An 18,577-nucleotide genomic window follows, 5' to 3' on the forward strand; every position below is an offset into this window, starting at 1 on the left:
GCTTCAGTATCTGGTCAAATGGAAGGGTTATGGCCAGGAGGATAATTCTTGGGTTGTTGCCTCCGATGTTCATGCTGACGATTTGGTTCGTGCCTTTCATTTGGCTCGTCCGGATCGGCCTGGGGGCTCTGGTGAGGGTTCGGTGACCCCTCCTCAAGGGGGGGTACTGTTGTGAATTCTGCTCTTGGGCTCCCTCCAGTGGTTATGAGTGGTAGTGCTGCGGTAGTTGCATCGCAGCATTTATCAGGTGTATCCATTTTTTGCAATCTGGGCTATTTAAGTCCTGCTTTATCCTTTAGTCAGTGCCAGTTGTCCATTGTTTTTGGAGGATTCACATCCATACCTGGTCTCTCCTGGTCTGCTGTTCATTTCTTCAAAGATAAGTTCTGGCCTTGTTTTAGTTGTCCACCGCTGTGGACCATATAGTTCTGTGCATTTTCATGTTTTGTTTTGTCCAGCTTTGTCTGTGAAGGATTTTTTGCAGCCAAGCTGTGTCTCTGGAGATGCAGATATACCCCCCATGGTGATTTGTATTTTCTGTGGTGGATATTTTTTAGCGTTTTTATACTGACCGCATAGTACTCTGTTCTATTCTTTCTTTTTAGCTAGTATGGCCTCCTATGCTAAATTCTGATTTCATGTCTGCGTATGTTATTTCCCTCTCCTCTCACAGTCAATATTTGTGGGGGGCTATCTATGCTTTGGTGATTTTCTCTGAGGCAAGATAGGTTTCCTGTTTCTGTCTTTAAGGGGAAGTTAGTTCTTAAGCTGTGTCGAGGGATCTAGGGAGTGTTAGGTATCCCCCACGGCTACTTCTAGTTGCGCTGCTAGGTTCAGGGTTTGCGGTCAGTTCCGGGGACCACCTTCTCCAGAGTCCGTCTCATGCTGCTCCTAGGCCACCAGATCATAACACAATACCTAATATATGTATGCTGGATTTTTTTATTGTTTTATATTAAATGAGGCAAAAGGGGGGTGATTTGAACTTCTATATTTTTTTATATTTTTAAAAACTTTTTTTTCACTTTTGGCCACCGATGGGCGGATTTTCAATGCGATTCCTGGGAATGCATATTAAATGCCGCTGTCAACATTTGACAGCGGAATTGAACGGGTTAATAGCCGCGGGTGGATCATGATTCCAACTGTGGATGTTCCGGGAACATGTCAGCTATTCAAAACAACTGACATGTGGCAGGAAAGATGTGGGCTCACTGCCGGAGCCCACTTAAAAGGGAGGGAGTCCGATGTGGGCGTACTATTATGGAAAGGGGTTATATTCCGCTCTGGTAAATTCTACAGTTGGCTATTTTATCAACCAGAAATACTAAAAAATAGTAAACAGAAGAAACATGTGGGAACAGAGATTCATGAAGAGAGATTGTAGTGATCAGAATTGAAGGACTATTGTATGCACTGTTACAAAGCTGACCTTGGGGACACTCTCATGTCATAATATCTTGAAACTGATGATGCACTTTTATTTTATTTGTTTCCCTTCATATATCAAAATTAAAGCCAGAACAGTAAAACTGAAACTTACATGGTGGAAAACAGCAGAAAATAGTATTTTAAACTAAAATAATAACACATACAGTCATATAAATCTAAGAATGTTTAATTAAAAAGCTAAAGGACCGCTATGGGCACGATCACAGATGCTGCTACAGATTCTCAGCTATTTGACAGCCATATGAAAGACTGAAAACAATGAAATTGAAACCATGTTGAACAGAATTTTAAGATTAAAGGTATTGAAATTCATAATTAGTTTTTGATTGGTTAGCTGGGTATTAGCAAATATTTCCTAGAGATGACACTTTCAAATTAAATTGGACACAAAATGCATTTTATTCCAACATAAAGAAGAATGTTTTACTTTTGACTTAAAACACAAAGAGCTTTTGCTGTGTAATTGCAGCATCTGTACTCAGCCTTAGGCCGGGGGTCACACTCAATTTACATGCGTAATACGCAGAAATGTTCCCAAAATAGTGATCCGTATGTCATCCGTATGCAGGGTGTGGCAGCGTATTTTACGCATGTTTACCTCCGTATGTAATCCGTATGCCATCCATAATGTGTTTTTTTTACGCAAACTCACAAATTGGACATGTTAACGGTTTTGAGGCCTGAAAATAATTAAAATCATCAGCCTAATCCTATTTAAGCCCTCAACAACAGATGAAACAGTCCCATATGGCTATTTTGTTGCTGTGCTTGGGTAGGTATTGTGGTGTTACTTGTGCAACACGTCTGACCTCCTGCAATTCACACCAACTCAGTGGGTGTTATTTACCCGCCGCTTTGGCCAGCCATACCCTGTGATAGTTGATCCGTGAAGGAGAAGAAGAATGCACCACTAAAGGGCATTTTCACAGGCTCTATTCAGCTCTGCGGACACATCCGGGAAAATTCTACAACTACTGTCGGATGCTAATATCCACCTTTGATATGTTGTTGGAGATCGTACGTCCAGGAATCACGTATCAGGATACCAGGATGCGAAATGCATATCCGCAGAAGAGCGTCTTCTCCTTACTTTACGGTATGTAATCACCATCCTCACATACTGTATGTTGATGATATTTTTGGGGTAATGTTAACAACCTAGCATATTTTTTTAATTAGCTTACTAAATGTTTTATCAATCCTATACAAATATGTGTTAAATGTTGTTATCCAGTGTAAATTTATAAAGGTACATTGTTCTCCTGCCTTTTTTTTTTTAAATTATATTACTTTGTTTTACTATGGTTTAGTCTAAGCATTGTAACGTATATATTTTTTGTTTGGTTTTGGGCATTCAGATTCCTGTCAACTGGCTTATCTTATGCAGGATTACATCTCGAATTTCTCATAGGGCGGTCCACAATTTCAGGCATTGTACGTAACACATGTATGGAAATCTGGAACAGACTGCATGGAGGAAAATGGAGGATTGGCTCAAAATAGCCCGTGCTTTTTCACAATCTTGTCAATTTCCGCACTGTATTGGAGCCCTGGATGGGAAACATATCAGAGTGTGTAAGCCACCGAACTCGGGCACCCAATTCTATAATTCTAAGCAGTTTTTCTCTGTAGTTCTGTTAGCTGTAGTTGACAGTAACTACAGGTTTATAATTGTAGACATTGGGGCCTATGGGCGAACTGGAGACTCTAGAGTCTTCAATGCGTCCATTATGGGTCGGCGGCTACTTGAAAACCTGTTGGACCTCCCACCACCACAACAACTCCCAGGCTCCAATGCTGAACCAGTGCCATATGTACTTGTGGCAGATGAGGCCTTCCAATTGACCAGGCATGTCATGAGGCCTTATCCCCGGCGCAACCTTGATCACCGGCGGCGTGTATTTAATATCAGACTTTCATGGGCAAGGCGACTGGTGGAGTGCGCCTTTGGCATTATGGCAGCAAAATGGCATGTTCTCCAGACTGCCATTCAGCTGAGTGAGGCAAATGTTAATGAAGAAATAAAAGCTTGTGTTGTTCTACACAACTTCACAAGAATTCATGAGTGCTGCTCAACTAACAGTGGTGAAGGCATGTCGCGTAATGTGGGTAGGCCTACAACACAAGTCCTTCCTCCGCGGCGTCCCCTTTCTGGCCTAAAAGTTAGGGATATTTTTACCAATTATTTTGTGTCAACTCATGGAGCTACTCCCTGGCAAGATAATGCTGTTTCTATGTTGCAATGTTTAAATATATATCTATATATGTTTTGCAAAGTTTAAAACTTTATTAAAAAAAAAATAACTATGTGTGTTTCTTTGACTAATGTAGCAGATGTTCAACAACTGAGTAATTGAGTCTGATGTTTGAATGATTGGTCAAACAAACTGTAAATGATTTTGGACTTTATTTTTTATTTTGAGCCCAAGCTACTTTTTGTGTTTAAACACCATATTATTAGCATATGGATTTTGTTTATATTATTTACAAAAAAAAAAAAATATAACCATGTGCTATCACAGCAGATGAAAACAAAAAAATTTAAGAAAATGAGAGATAAAAAATTAGCAAAATTTTAAAACAAAAGCATTACAGATTTCTGTACGTTGGTGGAGGAGATGGTGGAAGCTCAGGGTTCTGGTCAGGTGGCCTTTGTTGGACCAATTGTACATCATCCTGTGTGTTGGATGTTTGACCTTGCTCAAAATGATGCCCTTGATCATATTGGCCAGTTGGGTTTTGGCTTGAAAAATACGTGCTTTGAGTCTGGCCCTCATGAGGTTGCACAAAAGGCCTTGGCTCATAACCCCACCCAATATGACCATGTCGTCCAAAACCAGGTTGGGACCAGCCTCCAGCACTGGGTCTGGACAAGTGGCCATATTGGGAAGGTTGCTGGAATGTTGGATTATTGTAATGTGCTGGCCTTGGTTGGTTTTGGGTGGGAAGGGGTAGAGGTGTAGGCACACGTGGAGGAGGTGCTTCAAATACTTGTTGATCATGCACCTGCTGAGATGATGGAATGCGTAGAAGACTACGTGATGAGAGCTGCCACCTCTCAATGATCTCAAACAATTCATAGGGATAATTTGGGGGGGTGCATGAATCAATAAGTATTTGAATACACCCTCTCACACGTAGCCTTGCCTCATGGGGTATGGGATGGAGGTACCGGACCAGGCTCATCACAAAGGCCTCCTCACCATCATCCTGTGCAGCCCTGGCCAAATAATTTAGGACCCCAGTGTCCACATTCCTGTGACTTTCTTGCAGCTCTCTCCTCCTGCGGCCACGGCGGGAAATGACAGCAGCCTGTGGGGATGTCTCCAGAGGAACAGTAGGGCTGCTACTGTTTCCTGCTTCCTCCTGGCTTTCTGGATGTGGTGCTGCTGTGGGTGGTTCTGCAGTTTCTTGTCCACTTATTTCCGGATCTTGAGTTGCAACTGAAGATGTTGCAGGAGGGAGGACACTGGAAGGATGTGAAGATGGGCCAGCCACCTCTTGCCCTTCCCCAACCGGATCTATGATGGCCTCCGAGTCCGAGCCGGTCTCCCTCTCAGTGAGGTTGGACTGTGTTCTGTTAGTAAAGTATGAGAATAAGTAATTTAATTTTTTACTTTTACCGTAAAAAAATATATGTGTAATGTGTTTTGATGTTTTTACTTACGCTCTCCAATCCATACTGGGATCCAAAAAGGAGAGTCGGTCGTAATAAATATATTTACACTTTTTGGCAGGTGCTGCGGACCCACTCCTGACCCTCTGCTGTCTTTCTCTCCTATACTGGTCGCGTATGCTGTGCCATCGTCTCATAACATCTTCCACTGCAATGAAACATCAAAAAATAATGGATAAGGTCATTGTGCACAGTGGTAACACAAGGCGACAGTGGTTTTACCGATTTTAATGTGGCCTAATAACCTGCATTTCTAAAAAAAAATATCGTCGATGTAAATATTGTCAACACAAACAGCACAATATGATGTAATGCCAAATACCAAGAATTTCGGCACATAAGGACAGGGTCCTCTTCCCTCTGTAGCAGTATGTCATTGTAAATGTTGATAATGTAACCGACATTTATAAAACTCTGAACATAACCCCGTTCTCAAGTCCAGCACCATGTAATTAATGGTGCTAGATAAAGAAATGATTTTAATTTTAATGTAAAATACAATAGGTAGCAAATCATGTAGGTAATGCAGTTTCCAATATTAATGAATAGATAAACATGAGTGGACTTACTCGTTTGATTCTGGACCTCACGTGGCCGCTGGTCATATTCTGGGAAAAGGATCCCACAAATGCTCCTCCAAGCAGCCTCTTTCCGAGCCCTGTTGGCATAATTGGCATCCCGTTGGTCCCAAATTTCGGCCTTTCCTGGACCAGGACCAGGAGCATATCCACATTTATGATGTTTGCCATGCTGCTTGCAACTCCGTGGAGGCGAGCGCCAGACTTCCGGGATGTCTGTCTGGCTTTTTCAGCTAATTAGCATGTCTGAGCTTCTTGATTGAGGGCTTGGCACATTTCCTTGCAGCTGGAGATGTCTGGCATATTTCTCACAAGTCACACTATTGGTCAGTGTGTAATCCGTGTTTTTCTCGCCCCCATTGACTTTAATTGGCGGATTGTTTGCGCAATGCGCTGACAAATGCTGCGATTTTCTACGGCCGTACAATATCGTATAATACGGATGTGTAAAATACGGCAGATAGGAGCTGCCCCATAGAGAATCATTGGTCCGTGTGCAATCCGTATTTTTTGCGCCTCTCATACGTCCATAAAACTCGCTAGTGTGACCCCAGCCTTAGAATTTCTCATTAAATGTTAAAATGTGTCTATGTGCTGTCATATCAAATCCGAGCCATAATAAGCGCTACAGCACAGTCAGAATCAATTTCATAGATAGTTTATTTTCTGTAGATGGGAATCTGCTAGACTAAGATAATAAGACACCGGGGTTATAAGGATGAATCCAGAGAAATTAGCCAATGTTCTTAAAACTCATCGTCATATGGATACTTAGGGCTTTCTTTGCAGCTAAAATTAAAAAAAATTAAAGATTAAAGGAAAGTAAGGACGTAAAATAAAAGATAATAAATACAAGTACATTAAAATAAAACTGAAAAAATATTAATAAATAAAAGTTAATGTAATGAAAAAAAATGAACAAATTTGTTCTCGGAAACTAGAAGGTTCTTACGAATCGGTAGTCATGTAACGCATGTCTTTATTGACTTCATCTAGAGATTTCATGTCTTCATTACTTAAGTCAAAGTCACAAACCTGTGAATGAAAAGTAATAAAAAATCTAGATTATTGTTAAGAGGAAGGAAATTATTCAAATTTTAGATTTCTTCATTTACCTGGAAGTTTTCCTTGATCCTCTCAGGGCTGAAGCTTTTTGCCAAGACGACACATCCCCTCTGTAACAAATATCTCAGGGCCACCTGCGCAGGAGAGCGGTTCAGCTTCTTAGCGACTGTATTTAATACGGGGTCTTCAAGAACTTTGGGGGAATTCTGATCAACCCTGTCAGAAAGAAAATAAACTATATCTCACATTTTTATAAAATTTTGGTGAAAGGAAAGAAAACAAGCACATTGGTTTAGTGTGTTCCAAAATTCACGAAAAAAATAATCATTATAGGGCGATCAGTGATGTCTCATTCTGTGAACGACACTATTATATCAGCACTATATGTAATTCTATCATATGCATACTATGGAGGATACTGTTACTACTATCAAAGGATAGTCACTATTACATGAGACAGGATGTGAAGAATAAAACATGAGAAATGAAGCAAGTTGTTATATTTTGTACATATGGAACAGTATTATAGTAGTTATATTCTTGTACATAGGGGCAGTATTATAGTATATTGTTGAACATAAGTGCACTATTATAGTAGTTTTATTCTTTTACATAGGGGCAGTATTATAGTAGTTACGGAGCGCCCCCAGACACAGGGCCACGAGTTCTCGTACCGGGCCTCTCTGGTTCGGTTCTGAGGCTGTCACGGTGGCTAGACCCGGTCCGCGACCCTGCTAAGGGGCGTCCAATAAAGGTGGTACAGTTTTGTCAGGGATTCGTGATGCCACCTGTGGTGTTCGGTCAGGGTGACCGACGCTGCTGTGGGGTCCGCTGGGGTGATGGAATGGCAGCTGGATGGTATAACTTCCCACAGGTGAAGTATGTCCCCAGGGCTTCCCAGTAAGGTGGATGGTGATGGTGTGAGGTGCAGTCAATAACAAGGACACAGGGTTGCAGTCTTTTTACCTCTTTACTGAAGACTTCAGGATCCTCAATCCAGAGCACGCTTAACAGGGCTTTTCCGAGACCGGTCGGTCCGATGGGTACATCCAGAGTTCCCTTTGCAGGTGGAAATCGTTGCCTACCACTAGCACCTGTGTGTTGTAGTGCTACCCTGCTGAGCATGCGGAATAGTCCTCACAACTGCTGTTCTCGTTCGTTCGTTCTCTACAGCTCTCTCTCTCTTTAGTTCCAGATGTTACTAGTTTCTCGTCCCCCAAGTATGTTCTGGCTAGGACGCACCCGTATGACGGGAAGGCTCGGAGCTCTTCCGGGACCCTAGAGACGCCCCTCTCCACGCGTTGCCCCCTATGTCTTCATAGGAAATTTTAGGTAGACAGCCAACCTATAATTAACTGTCCTGCGGAGTTCAAAGTAAGGCCTAGAGTCAGTTACTCCCGCGGTGTTCCGGCCACCGGTTACGCGCCTCGAGGATGTTGCCTCGGTCTCACGGCACGACTCCTACTGGCTCTCCTTTGTGCTTGATCTCGTTTCTCACTGTTCCACAATATCCTTCTCTTCGTGTCTCTCTCTCAGGATACTGCCGCAAGGTAGTGCAGGCGCGGTTCCGTAACGTTCTGCTCTGTTCGCTAGGCACCTGCCAGGTTCCTACGCCTGACAGGGACCCCCCTGTGTCTTCTCCCTGCAACACCCCCTGCCACGGGATGTTGCCTGAATCCAACCCAGACAGCTTCTGACTAACTTCCTATCCAACCCCTAGTTTTACCAGTGTGAGGAGTGGCCAAATAAATAAAGCCTTTTTCTCCCCCTAGTGGCCGGAGTGTGAAGTGTAGTGTGTGGTGGTGATAACTGGTCGGAAGAACTCCTTCAGTGCCATCAGACATACCATCACTCCCCTTAGTGGCAGAGCGTCATACTGCAACGACCAGGTCTCTGGGGCGCTGCACTCCCCCCCGGTTAAATCCAGTACTCCTGGACTGGGAAGAAGAACAACAATACATTTCAGCATAAGACATACAAATTATTGAAATGCTTTAAACAAGTAAATAGAACAATGCTTCCCTTTATGGGAGGTAAGGACACTTGAACGTTACAAACAAAACAAGGTTAAATATTTTTAAATAACATCTTGACTATAAATAACTCTCATTACCCAGCCGGGTATTCTACTAAGTGCAAATTCTTAACAATAATTTAACTTTTCCTTTAAGGGCGTATAAGCTGAACCCATTAAAGGCCTACCATAAAGTACTATAAACTGACTCAACTTTTCTTTCCGTTCTAGCTTCACCAATGCAGGACCGCCTAGCTGCTTGGCTGGGCCTACTGTCATTGTCTCTCTTTCAGCAACCAACTATCGTTCTACAGTTCTCAGGAGGACTCTCTCTCTCTAACCCCTACGGGTTCACTTTCAAGCTTTCCTGTCCTCAATCTTTATTAACATTATCAAACTTTGCTAAATCACAACATTATTAACGTTTCAACTTTTATTAAGACAAAATGTGAGCACTCCCTTTAAGAGGGAACCAAGTCTCCTTGAGGTAGTGCAGACTCTCTCTGTCTGCAAGTCTGTTGAAAGCAAGACCTTCTTCGTCATGTCCTAAAAGCATTATCTTCACAAAGTCTTCTTCCAATGTAAAACCAGTAGAGGACACCTTTAAGAAGGTGCAAACTATGTACAAACAGTTTTGGAATCATTCACCGTCCATGATTTGGCAGTCTTTGGAACAATGATGAACTTGTGCAAAAGAAAAACAGAAACAATAGGGATCCCGGGTAAACAAAGGGACCCCTTTAAGAAATAACCCTAGACTGGTTTAAAGCAGCAAAAGCAGGATAAAGAGTTAACTATTTACATCTCTTCCGATTCTTCGAGGTTTATTTCCGCGAAGGTTGTGGTCTTACCTCGCAGACCACCCCTCTCTGCCGAGAACGGGTGGGACCCACAGTCACCCGTGGGGCCTGGTCAGTCTGGTGATCTGCAACGGGGACCTCGTCCTCTGGAGTCTCAGCTGCGGCCTGAAGGACTGTACACCGCTGGACGCCCCTGGCCATCCAGCCTGTCCCCCTCGACCATCGGGTGTAGGTCACAGCATCTCCAGGGTTCAGGTCACGATCTCCGTCGACCGTCCCATAACAAGGCTCCACCTCGCTCCGGGTGAAATGGACCCGCACGGGCTCCCCGATCTCCTGGATGGCTCCTCTTTCTTCCTTGGGATTGAAGAGGATCACCACTCCCCAGTGCGAAGGTGAGACCTCCACTTTTTCCGTGAGGTCGATTATGGTCACGGGTCGGGGCTGCTTCCTCCAGGCTGCCACCAGGCGCCGCTGATGCTCTGTCACCGGCAGGATCTTCAGGTCCGGCTCCTGCGGTGCGCGATCCCCTGGCCGGGTTCGGGGGTCTGCCGCGGTCGGAGCGGGTAAAGGAGGGGACATGGGCGAAAGGCGAATCTCCGTCGGGTGGCCCAATCGGGAACTCACACGAGCTTGGGCCTCTAGGTAGTGCGCCAGCTGCCGGGCCTCGGCCACCCAGCCGTCGGGCATCCATCCGCCGGGTTTTCCCTCAGGCTGCTCCGCGACAGTCAGTCTCTACAGCGGCGGTGACTCCGAGGTCGTTGCAGGGGATGCAGGTCTGCGCCTGGCCGGGTAGTCTCCTTGCGGTGGCCTGGACGTCGCCATCTTTGTCCCCTCCTCTGGATCTTCTTCCCGGGCTCTTTTCCGAGGGCGGCCCCGTCTCCACCCTCCATGGAGGATGAGAAGGCGGACCTCAGCCGCTGACGGACATGCCCTCAGGATACAGCAATGTTTAGACTGGGCGGCCATTATCTTTCGCGCTCTCCAGCTTACTCACGCCCACTTCCACACCCTTCTTCTTCTCCTGCGCTCCTCGTGGCGCTACAATGGCGGCAGTTTTGGCGGGAATCTTGCGGCAGATAGCAATACACAGTCCTTGCAATAAGTCACAGTCCAAACACGTTTCAATCACAGTTACAAGGCACACATAACCTGCTCCTCAGGCTTAAGTACGATCCTGTTCGTGACGCCAAGTTGGAGCGACCCCAGACACAGGGCCACGAGTTCTCGGTACCGGGCCTCTCTGGTTCGGTTCAGAGGCTGTCACGGTGGCTAGACCCGGTCCGCGACCCTGCTAAGGGGCGTCCAATAAAGGTGGTACAGTCTGTCAGGGATTCGTGACGCCACCTGTGGTGTTCGGTCAGGGTGACCGACGCTGCTGTGGGGTCCTCTGGGGTGATGGAATGGCAGCTGGATGGTATTACTTGCCACAGGTGAAGTATGTCCCCAGGGCTTCCCAATAAGGTAGATGGTGATGGTGTGAGGTGCAGTCAATAACGAGGACACAGGGTTGCAGTCTCTTTATCTCTTTACTGAAGACTTCAGGATCCTCAATCCAGAGCACGCTTAACAGGGCAGTCTGAGACCGGTCGGTCCGATGGGCACATCCCTTTGCAGGTGGAAATCGTTGCCTACCACTAGTGCCTGTGTGTTGTAGTGCTGCCCTGCTGAGCATTCGGAATAGTCCTCACAACTGCTGTTCTCGTTCGTTCTCTACAGCTCTCTATCTCTTTAGTTCCAGATGTTACTAGTTTCTCGTCCACCAAGTATGTTCTGGCTAGGACGCACCCGTATGACGGGAAGGCTCGGAGCTCTTCCGGGACCCTAGAGACGCCCCTCTCCACGCGTTGCCCCCTATGTCTTTGTAGGAAATTTAAGGTAGACAGCCAATCTATAATTAACTGTCCTGCGGAGTTTGAAGTAAGGCCTAGAGTCAGTTACTCCCGCGGTGTTCCGGCCACCAATTACGCGCCTCAGTAGGATGTTGCCTCGGTCTCACGGCAAGACTCCTACTGGCTCTCCTTTGTGCTTGATCTCGTTTCTCACTGTTCCACAATATCCTTCTCTTCGTGTCTCTCTCTCAGGATACCGCCGCAAGGTAGTGCAGGCATGGTTCCGTAACGTTCTGCTCTGTTCGCTAGGCACCTGCCAGGTTCCCACGCCTGACAGGGACCCCCCTGTGTATTCTTCCTGCAACACCCCCTGCCACGGGATGTTGCCTGAATCCAACCCAGACAGCTTCTGACTAACTTTCTATCCAACCCCTAGTTTTACCAGTGTGAGGAGTGGCCAAATAAATAAAGCCTTTTTCTCCCCCTAGTGGCCGGAGTGTGAAGTGTAATGTGTGCTGGTGATACCTGGTCGGAAGAACTCCTTCAGTGCCATCAGACGTACCATCGATCCCCTTAGTGGCAGAGCGTCATACTGCAACGACCAGGTCTCTGGAACGCTGCAGTTATATTCTTGTATATAGGAGCAGTATTATAGTAGTTATATTCTTGTACATAGGGGCAGTATTATAGTAGTTATATTCTTGTACATAGGAGCAGTATTATAGTAGTTATATTCTTGTACGTAGGGGCAGTAATAAAGTTGTTATATTCTTGTACATAGGGGCAGTATTATAGTAGTTATATTCTTGAACATAAGGGCAGTATTAAAGTAGTTATATTCTTGTACATAGGGGCAGTATTATAGTAGTTATATTCTGGTACATGGGGGCAGTATTAAAGTAGTTATATTCTTGTACATAGGGGCAGTATTATAGTAGTTATATTCTTATACATAGGGATCAGTATTATAGTAGTTTTATTTTTGTATATAGGGGTAGTATTATAGCAGTTATATTCTTGTATATAAGAGCAGTATTATAGTAGTTATTTTCTTGTACATAGGGGCAGCATTATAGTATTTATATTCTTATACATAGGGATCAGTATTATAGTAGTTTTATTTTTGTATATAGGGGTAGTATTATAGCAGTTATATTCTTGTATATAGGAGCAGTATTATAGTAGTTATATTTTTGTACATAGGGGCGGTATTATAGTAGTTACAGGGCTGTATTTAGAGTTTCTGCTGCCCTAGGCACTTTTCGTGCTGCCTCCCCCCTTGGTGAGTATGACACTATCGGCAGTGACTTAGGCTACTTTAACATCAGCGATTTTTGACATTTGCGGCAGTTTTTCCGCATCCGTAACGGATCACTTACGGCAACAGTACGTTCGGCCTCATTCATTCCTTATGGGACTTGGACATGTGCGGCACTTGCGGTTTTGCCGCGATCCGGCAAATGCGGTACTTGCAGCAACAGGGGAAAAAAATGCTGCTAGCCGTGTTTTTTTGTCTCGCCTCAAGTGCAAAACCTCAAGTGCCGCACATGTCCGCAAGTCCCATAGGGAATGAATGAGGCCGAACGCAGAGTTGCCAGCCCGTAACTGATACGTTACGCGGCAGATGCGGAAAAACTGCAGTATCTGCCGCGAACGGAGAAAATCGCTGATGTGAAAGTAGCCTTAGCAAACCTTTCCAGTTGTCATGTGAGAATCTGGTGAATCTCATACACATTACATGGTCAGTTGATTCTGCCATGGTTGCAAGGTTTGACAGATTTCTAAAGGGAACCCCCTCTTCAGCCTCACCCTGTTGGATGCAGGACGCAGACTTTCCTCAGCAGCCTCTCCTCACTCCCGTAAGCAGCCTCCACCTGCCAGACGCAACCTCCACCTGCCGAATGCAGCCACCTCAGCAGCCTCTCATCTCACCAGCCTCTCATCTCCTCACCAGCCTCCCATCACCAGCCTCACCTCAGCAGCCTCCCCTCACCAGCCTCTCATCTCCTCTCCAGCCTCTCATCTCCTCTCCTCACCAGCCTCTCATCTCCTCAGCAGCCTCCCCTCTCATCTCCTCAGCAGCCTCCCCTCTCATCTCCTCACCAGCCTCCCATCTCCTCCCATCACCAGCCTCTCCTCTCCTCACCAGCCTCTCCTCTCCTCACCAGCGTCCCCTCTCCTCACCAGCCTCCCTTCTCTCCTCACCAGCCTTCCCTCTCACCAGCCTCCCCTCTCCTCACCAGCAGCCTCTCCTCTCCTCAACAGCCTCCCATCTTCTCACCAGCCTCCCATCTCCTCACCAGCCTCTCATCTCCTCACCAGCCTCCCCTCTCCTCACCAGCCTCCCCTCTCCTCACCAGCCTCCCTTCTTCTCTCCTCACCAGCCTTCCCTCTCACCAGCCTCCCCTCTCACCAGCAGCCTCTCCTCTCCTCAAAAGCCTCCCCTCTCCTCACCAGCCTCTCCTCTCCAGCCTCCCCTCTCCTCACCAGCCTCTCCTCTCAGCAGCCTCCCCTCTCCTCAGCAGCCTCCCCTCTCCTCAGCAGCCTCCCTCCTCAGCATCCCCTCTCCTCAGCATCCCCCCTCATCTCCTCAGCAGCCTCCCATCTCCTCACCAGCCTCCCATCTCCTCACCACCCTCTCATCTCCTCAGCAGCAGCCTCCCCTCTCATCTCCTCACCAGCCTCTCATATCCTCCCCTTAGCAGCCTCCCCTCACCAGCCTCTCCTCTCCCCTTAGCAGCCTCCCCTCTCATCTCCTCTCCAGCCTCTCATATCCCCCCTTAGCAGCCTCCCCTCACCAGCCTCTCCTCTCCCCTTAGCAGCCTCCCCTCTCATCTCCTCTCCAGCCTCTCATATCCTCCCCTTAGCAGCCTCCCCTCTCATCTCCTCTCCAGCCTCTCATATCCTCCCCTTAGCAGCCTCCCCTCACCAGCCTCTCCTCTCCCCTTAGCAGCCTGCCCTCTCATTTCCTCTCCAGCCTCTCATATCCTCCCCTTAGCAGCCTCCCCTCTCCCCTTAGCAGCCTCCCCTCTCATCTCCTCTCCAGCCTCTCATATCCTCCCCTTAGCAGCCTCCCCTCACCAGCCTCCCCTCTCCCCTTAGCAGCCTCCCCTCTCATCTCCTCTCCAGCCTCTCATATCCCCCCCTTAGCAGCCTCCCCTCACCAGCCTCTCCTCTCCCCTTAGCAGCCTCCCCTCTCCAGCCTCTCATCTCCTCTCCTCAGCAGCCACTCATATCCTCCCCTTAGCAGCCTCCCCTCACCAGCCTCTCTTATCCCCTTAGCAGCCTCCCCTCTCCAGCCTCTCATCTCCTCTCCTCAGCAGCCACTCATATCCTCCCCTTAGCAGCCTCCCCTTACCAGCCTCTCCTCTCCCCTTAGCAGCCTCCCCTCTCCAGCCTCTCCTCTCCTCAGCAGCCACTCACATCCTCCACTTAGCAGCCTCCCCTCACCAGCCTCTCCCCTCCCCTTAGCAGCCTCCCCTCTCCAGCCTCTCCTCTCCCCTTAGCAGCTTCCCCTCTCCAGCCTATCATCTCCTCAGCAGCCACTCATAGCCTCCCCTCACCAGCCTCTCCTCTCCTCTTAGCAGCCTCCCCTCTCATCTCCTCTCCAGCCTCTCATATCCTCCCCTTAGCAGCCTCCCCTCTCCCCTTAGCAGCCTCCCCTCTCATCTCTCCAGCCTCTCATATCCTCCCCTTAGCAGCCTCCCCTCACCAGCCTCTCCTCTCCCCTTAGCAGCCTCCCCTCATCTCCTCTCCAGCCTCTCATATCCCCCTTAGCAGCCTCCCCTCACCAGCCTCTCCTCTCCCCTTAGCAGCCTCCCCTCTCCAGCCTCTCATCTCCTCTCCTCAGCAGCCACTCATATCCTCCCCTTAGCAGCCTCCCCTCACCAGCCTCTCCTATCCCCTTAGCAGCCTCCCCTCTCCAGCCTCTCATCTCCTCTCCTCAGCAGCCACTCATATCCTCCCCTTAGCAGCCTCCCCTTACCATCCTCTCCTCTCCCCTCTCCAGCCTCCCCTCTCCAGCCTCTCCTCTCCTCAGCAGCCACTCATATCCTCCACTTAGCAGCCTCCCCTCACCAGCCTCTCCCCTCCCCTTAGCAGCCTCCCCTCTCCAGCCTCTCCTCTCCCCTTAGCAGCCTACCCTCTCCAGCCTATCATCTCCTCAGCAGCCACTCATATCCTCCCCTCACCAGCCTCTCCTCTCCCCTTAGCAGCCTCCCCTCTCATCTCCTCTCCAGCCTCTCATATCCTCCCCTTAGCAGCCTCCCCTCTCCCCTTAGCAGCCTCCCCTCTCATCTCCTCTCCAGCCTCTCATATCCTCCCCTTAGCAGCCTCCCCTCACCAGCCTCTCCTCTCCCCTTAGCAGCCTCCCCTCTCATCTCCTCTCCAGCCTCTCATATCCCCCTTAGCAGCCTCCCCTCACCAGCCTCTCCTCTCCCCTTAGCAGCCTCCCCTCTCATCTCCTCTCCAGCCTCTCATATCCTCCCCTTAGCAGCCTCCCCTCTCATCTCCTCTCCAGCCTCATATCCTCCCCTTAGCAGCCTCCCCTCACCAGCCTCTCCTCTCCCCTTAGCAGCCTGCCCTCTCATCTCCTCTCCAGCCTCTCATATCCTCCCCTTAGCAGCCTCCCCTCTCCCCTTAGCAGCCTCCCCTCTCATCTCCTCTCCAGCCTCTCATATCCTCCCCTTAGCAGCCTCCCCTCACCAGCCTCCCCTCTCCCCTTAGCAGCCTCCCCTCTCATCTCCTCTCCAGCCTCTCATATCCCCCCTTAGCAGCCTCCCCTCACCAGCCTCTCCTCTCCCCTTAGCAGCCTCCCCTCTCCAGCCTCTCATCTCCTCTCCTCAGCAGCCACTCATATCCTCCCCTTAGCAGCCTCCCCTCACCAGCCTCTCCTATCCCCTTAGCAGCCTCCCCTCTCCAGCCTCTCATCTCCTCTCCTCAGCAGCTACTCATATCCTCCCCTTAGCAGCCTCCCCTTACCAGCCTCTCCTCTCCCCTTAGCAGCCTCCCCTCTCCAGCCTCTCCTCAGCAGCCACTCATATCCTCCACTTAGCAGCCTCCCCTCCCCAGCCTCTCCCCTCCCCTTAGCAGCCTCCCCTCTCCAGCCTCTCCTCTCCCCTTAGCAGCTTCCCCTCTCCAGCCTATCATCTCCTCAGCAGCCACTCATATCCTCCCCTCACCAGCCTCTCCTCTCCCCTTAGCAGCCTCCCCTCTCATCTCCTCTCCAGCCTCTCATATCCTCCCCTTAGCAGCCTCCCCTCTCCCCTTAATAATAATAATAATAATTTTTATTTATATAGCGCCAACATATTCCGCAGCGCTTTACAAATTATAGAGGGGACTTGTACAGACAATAGACATTACAGCATAACAGAAATACAGTTCAAAACAGATACCAGGAGGAGTGAGGGCCCTGCTCGCAAGCTTACAAACTATGAGGAAAAGGGGAGACACGAGAGGTGGATGGTAACAATTGCTTTAGTTATTCGGACCAGCTATAGTGTAAGGCTCAGGTGTTCATGTAAGGCTGCATGAACCAGTATGTAGCAGTACAGACACAGAGGGCTAATACTGCATAAAGTGTATGAGAACATGATGCGAGGAACCTTTTTTTTTTTTTTTTTTATTATTATAAATAGGCCACACAGGGATCGTTAGGTTAATGCATTGAGGCGGTAGGCCAGTCTGAACAAATGAGTTTTTAGGGCACGCTTAAAACTGTGGGGATTGGGGATTAATCGTATTAACCTAGGTAGTGCATTCCAAAGAATCGGCGCAGCACGTGTAAAGTCTTGGAGACGGGAGTGGGAGGTTCTGATTATTGAGGATGCTAACCTGAGGTCATTAGCGGAGCGGAGGGCACGGGTAGGGTGGTAGACTGATACCAGGGAGGAGATGTAGGGTGGTGCTGAGCCATGGAGTGCTTTGTGGATGAGGGTAGTAGTTTTGTACTGGATTCTGGAGTGGATGGGTAGCCAGTGTAATGACTGGCACAAGGTAGAGGCATCGGTGTAACGGTTGGTGAGGAATATGATCCTGGCTGCAGCATTCAGGACAGATTGGAGCGGGGAGAGTTTTGCAAGAGGGAGACCGATTAGTAGAGAGTTACAATAGTCCAGACGAGAATGAATAAGTGAAACAGTCAGAGTTTTTGCAGAGTCGAAAGTAAGAAAAGGGCGAATTCTAGAAATGTTTTTGAGATGCAGGTAAGAAGAGCGAGCCAGTGATCGGATGTAGGGGGTGAATGAAAGGTCAGCTTAGCAGCCTCCCCTCTCATCTCCTCTCCAGCCTCTCATATCCTCCCCTTAGCAGCCTCCCCTCACCAGCCTCTCCTCTCCCCTTAGCAGCCTCCCCTCTCATCTCCTCTCCAGCCTCTCATACCCCCCTTAGCAGCCTCCCCTCACCAGCCTCTCCTCTCCCCTTAGCAGCCTCCCCTCACCAGCCTCTCATCTCCTCTCCTCAGCAGCCACTCATATCCTCCCCTTAGCAGCCTCCCCTCACCAGCCTCTCCTCTCCAGCCTCTCATCTCCTCTCCTCAGCAGCCACTCATATCCTCCCCTTAGCAGCCTCCCCTTACCAGCCTCTCCTCTCCCCTCTCCAGCCTCCCCTCTCCAGCCTCTCCTCTCCTCAGCAGCCACTCATATCCTCCACTTAGCAGCCTCCCCTCACCAGCCTCTCCCCTCCCCTTAGCAGCCTCCCCTCTCCAGCCTCTCCTCTCCCCTTAGCAGCCTCCCCTCTCCAGCCTATCATCTCCTCAGCAGCCACTCATATCCTCCCCTCACCAGCCTCTCCTCTCCCCTTAGCAGCCTCCCCTCTCATCTCCTCTCCAGCCTCTCATATCCTCCCCTTAGCAGCCTCCCCTCTCCCCTTAGCAGCCTCCCCTCTCATCTACTCTCCAGCCTCTCATATCCTCCCCTTAGCAGCCTCCCCTCACCAGCCTCTCCTCTCCCCTTAGCAGCCTCCCCTCTCATCTCCTCTCCAGCCTCTCATATCCCCCCTTAGCAGCCTCCCCTCACCAGCCTCTCCTCTCCCCTTAGCAGCCTCCCCTCTCCAGCCTCTCATCTCCTCTCCTCAGCAGCCACTCATATCCTCCCCTTAGCAGCCTCCCCTCACCAGCCTCTCCTCTACCCTTAGGAGCCTCCCCTCTCCAGCCTCTCATC

The 18,577-nt window shown here is 48.8% G+C and overlaps 2 protein-coding genes across 5 annotated transcripts in view; both read right to left on the reverse strand.

The window, feature by feature from the left end:
- Positions 1 to 18,577, reverse strand: part of LOC138675136 (aldo-keto reductase family 1 member C1-like) — a 184,130-nt gene that overhangs the window by 158,947 nt on the left and 6,606 nt on the right. For 2 of the 4 annotated variants that reach the window (XM_069763132.1, XM_069763135.1), the window contains exon 7: positions 6,822 to 6,987. In XM_069763132.1, coding sequence (XP_069619233.1) covers positions 6,822 to 6,987 — 166 coding nt within the window. Of the gene's footprint in view, positions 1 to 6,348; positions 6,496 to 6,658; positions 6,742 to 6,821; positions 6,988 to 18,577 lie in introns of those variants that run through there. The other 2 variants (XM_069763134.1, XM_069763141.1) reach the window with 2 other exon arrangements.
- On the reverse strand, positions 3,737 to 6,221 carry LOC138675134 (uncharacterized). The gene is made up of 3 exons (XM_069763126.1): positions 5,698 to 6,221; positions 5,120 to 5,276; positions 3,737 to 5,029 (listed from the first exon to the last, which is right to left on the reverse strand). Coding segments are annotated over exons 1-3 (1,146 nt in total). The 5' UTR covers positions 5,699 to 6,221; the 3' UTR covers positions 3,737 to 4,041.

Source organism: Ranitomeya imitator, chromosome 4 (assembly GCF_032444005.1).
Source record: "Ranitomeya imitator isolate aRanImi1 chromosome 4, aRanImi1.pri, whole genome shotgun sequence".
In the NCBI taxonomy this organism is placed as follows: domain Eukaryota; kingdom Metazoa; phylum Chordata; class Amphibia; order Anura; family Dendrobatidae; genus Ranitomeya; species Ranitomeya imitator.

Coding starts and splice junctions, on each gene's coding strand:
- LOC138675134 (XM_069763126.1), bottom strand. Junction 5,030..5,119: donor CCCAGTATGGATTGGAGAGC/GTAAGTAAAAAC, acceptor CTTTACTAACAG/AACACAGTCCAACCTCACTG.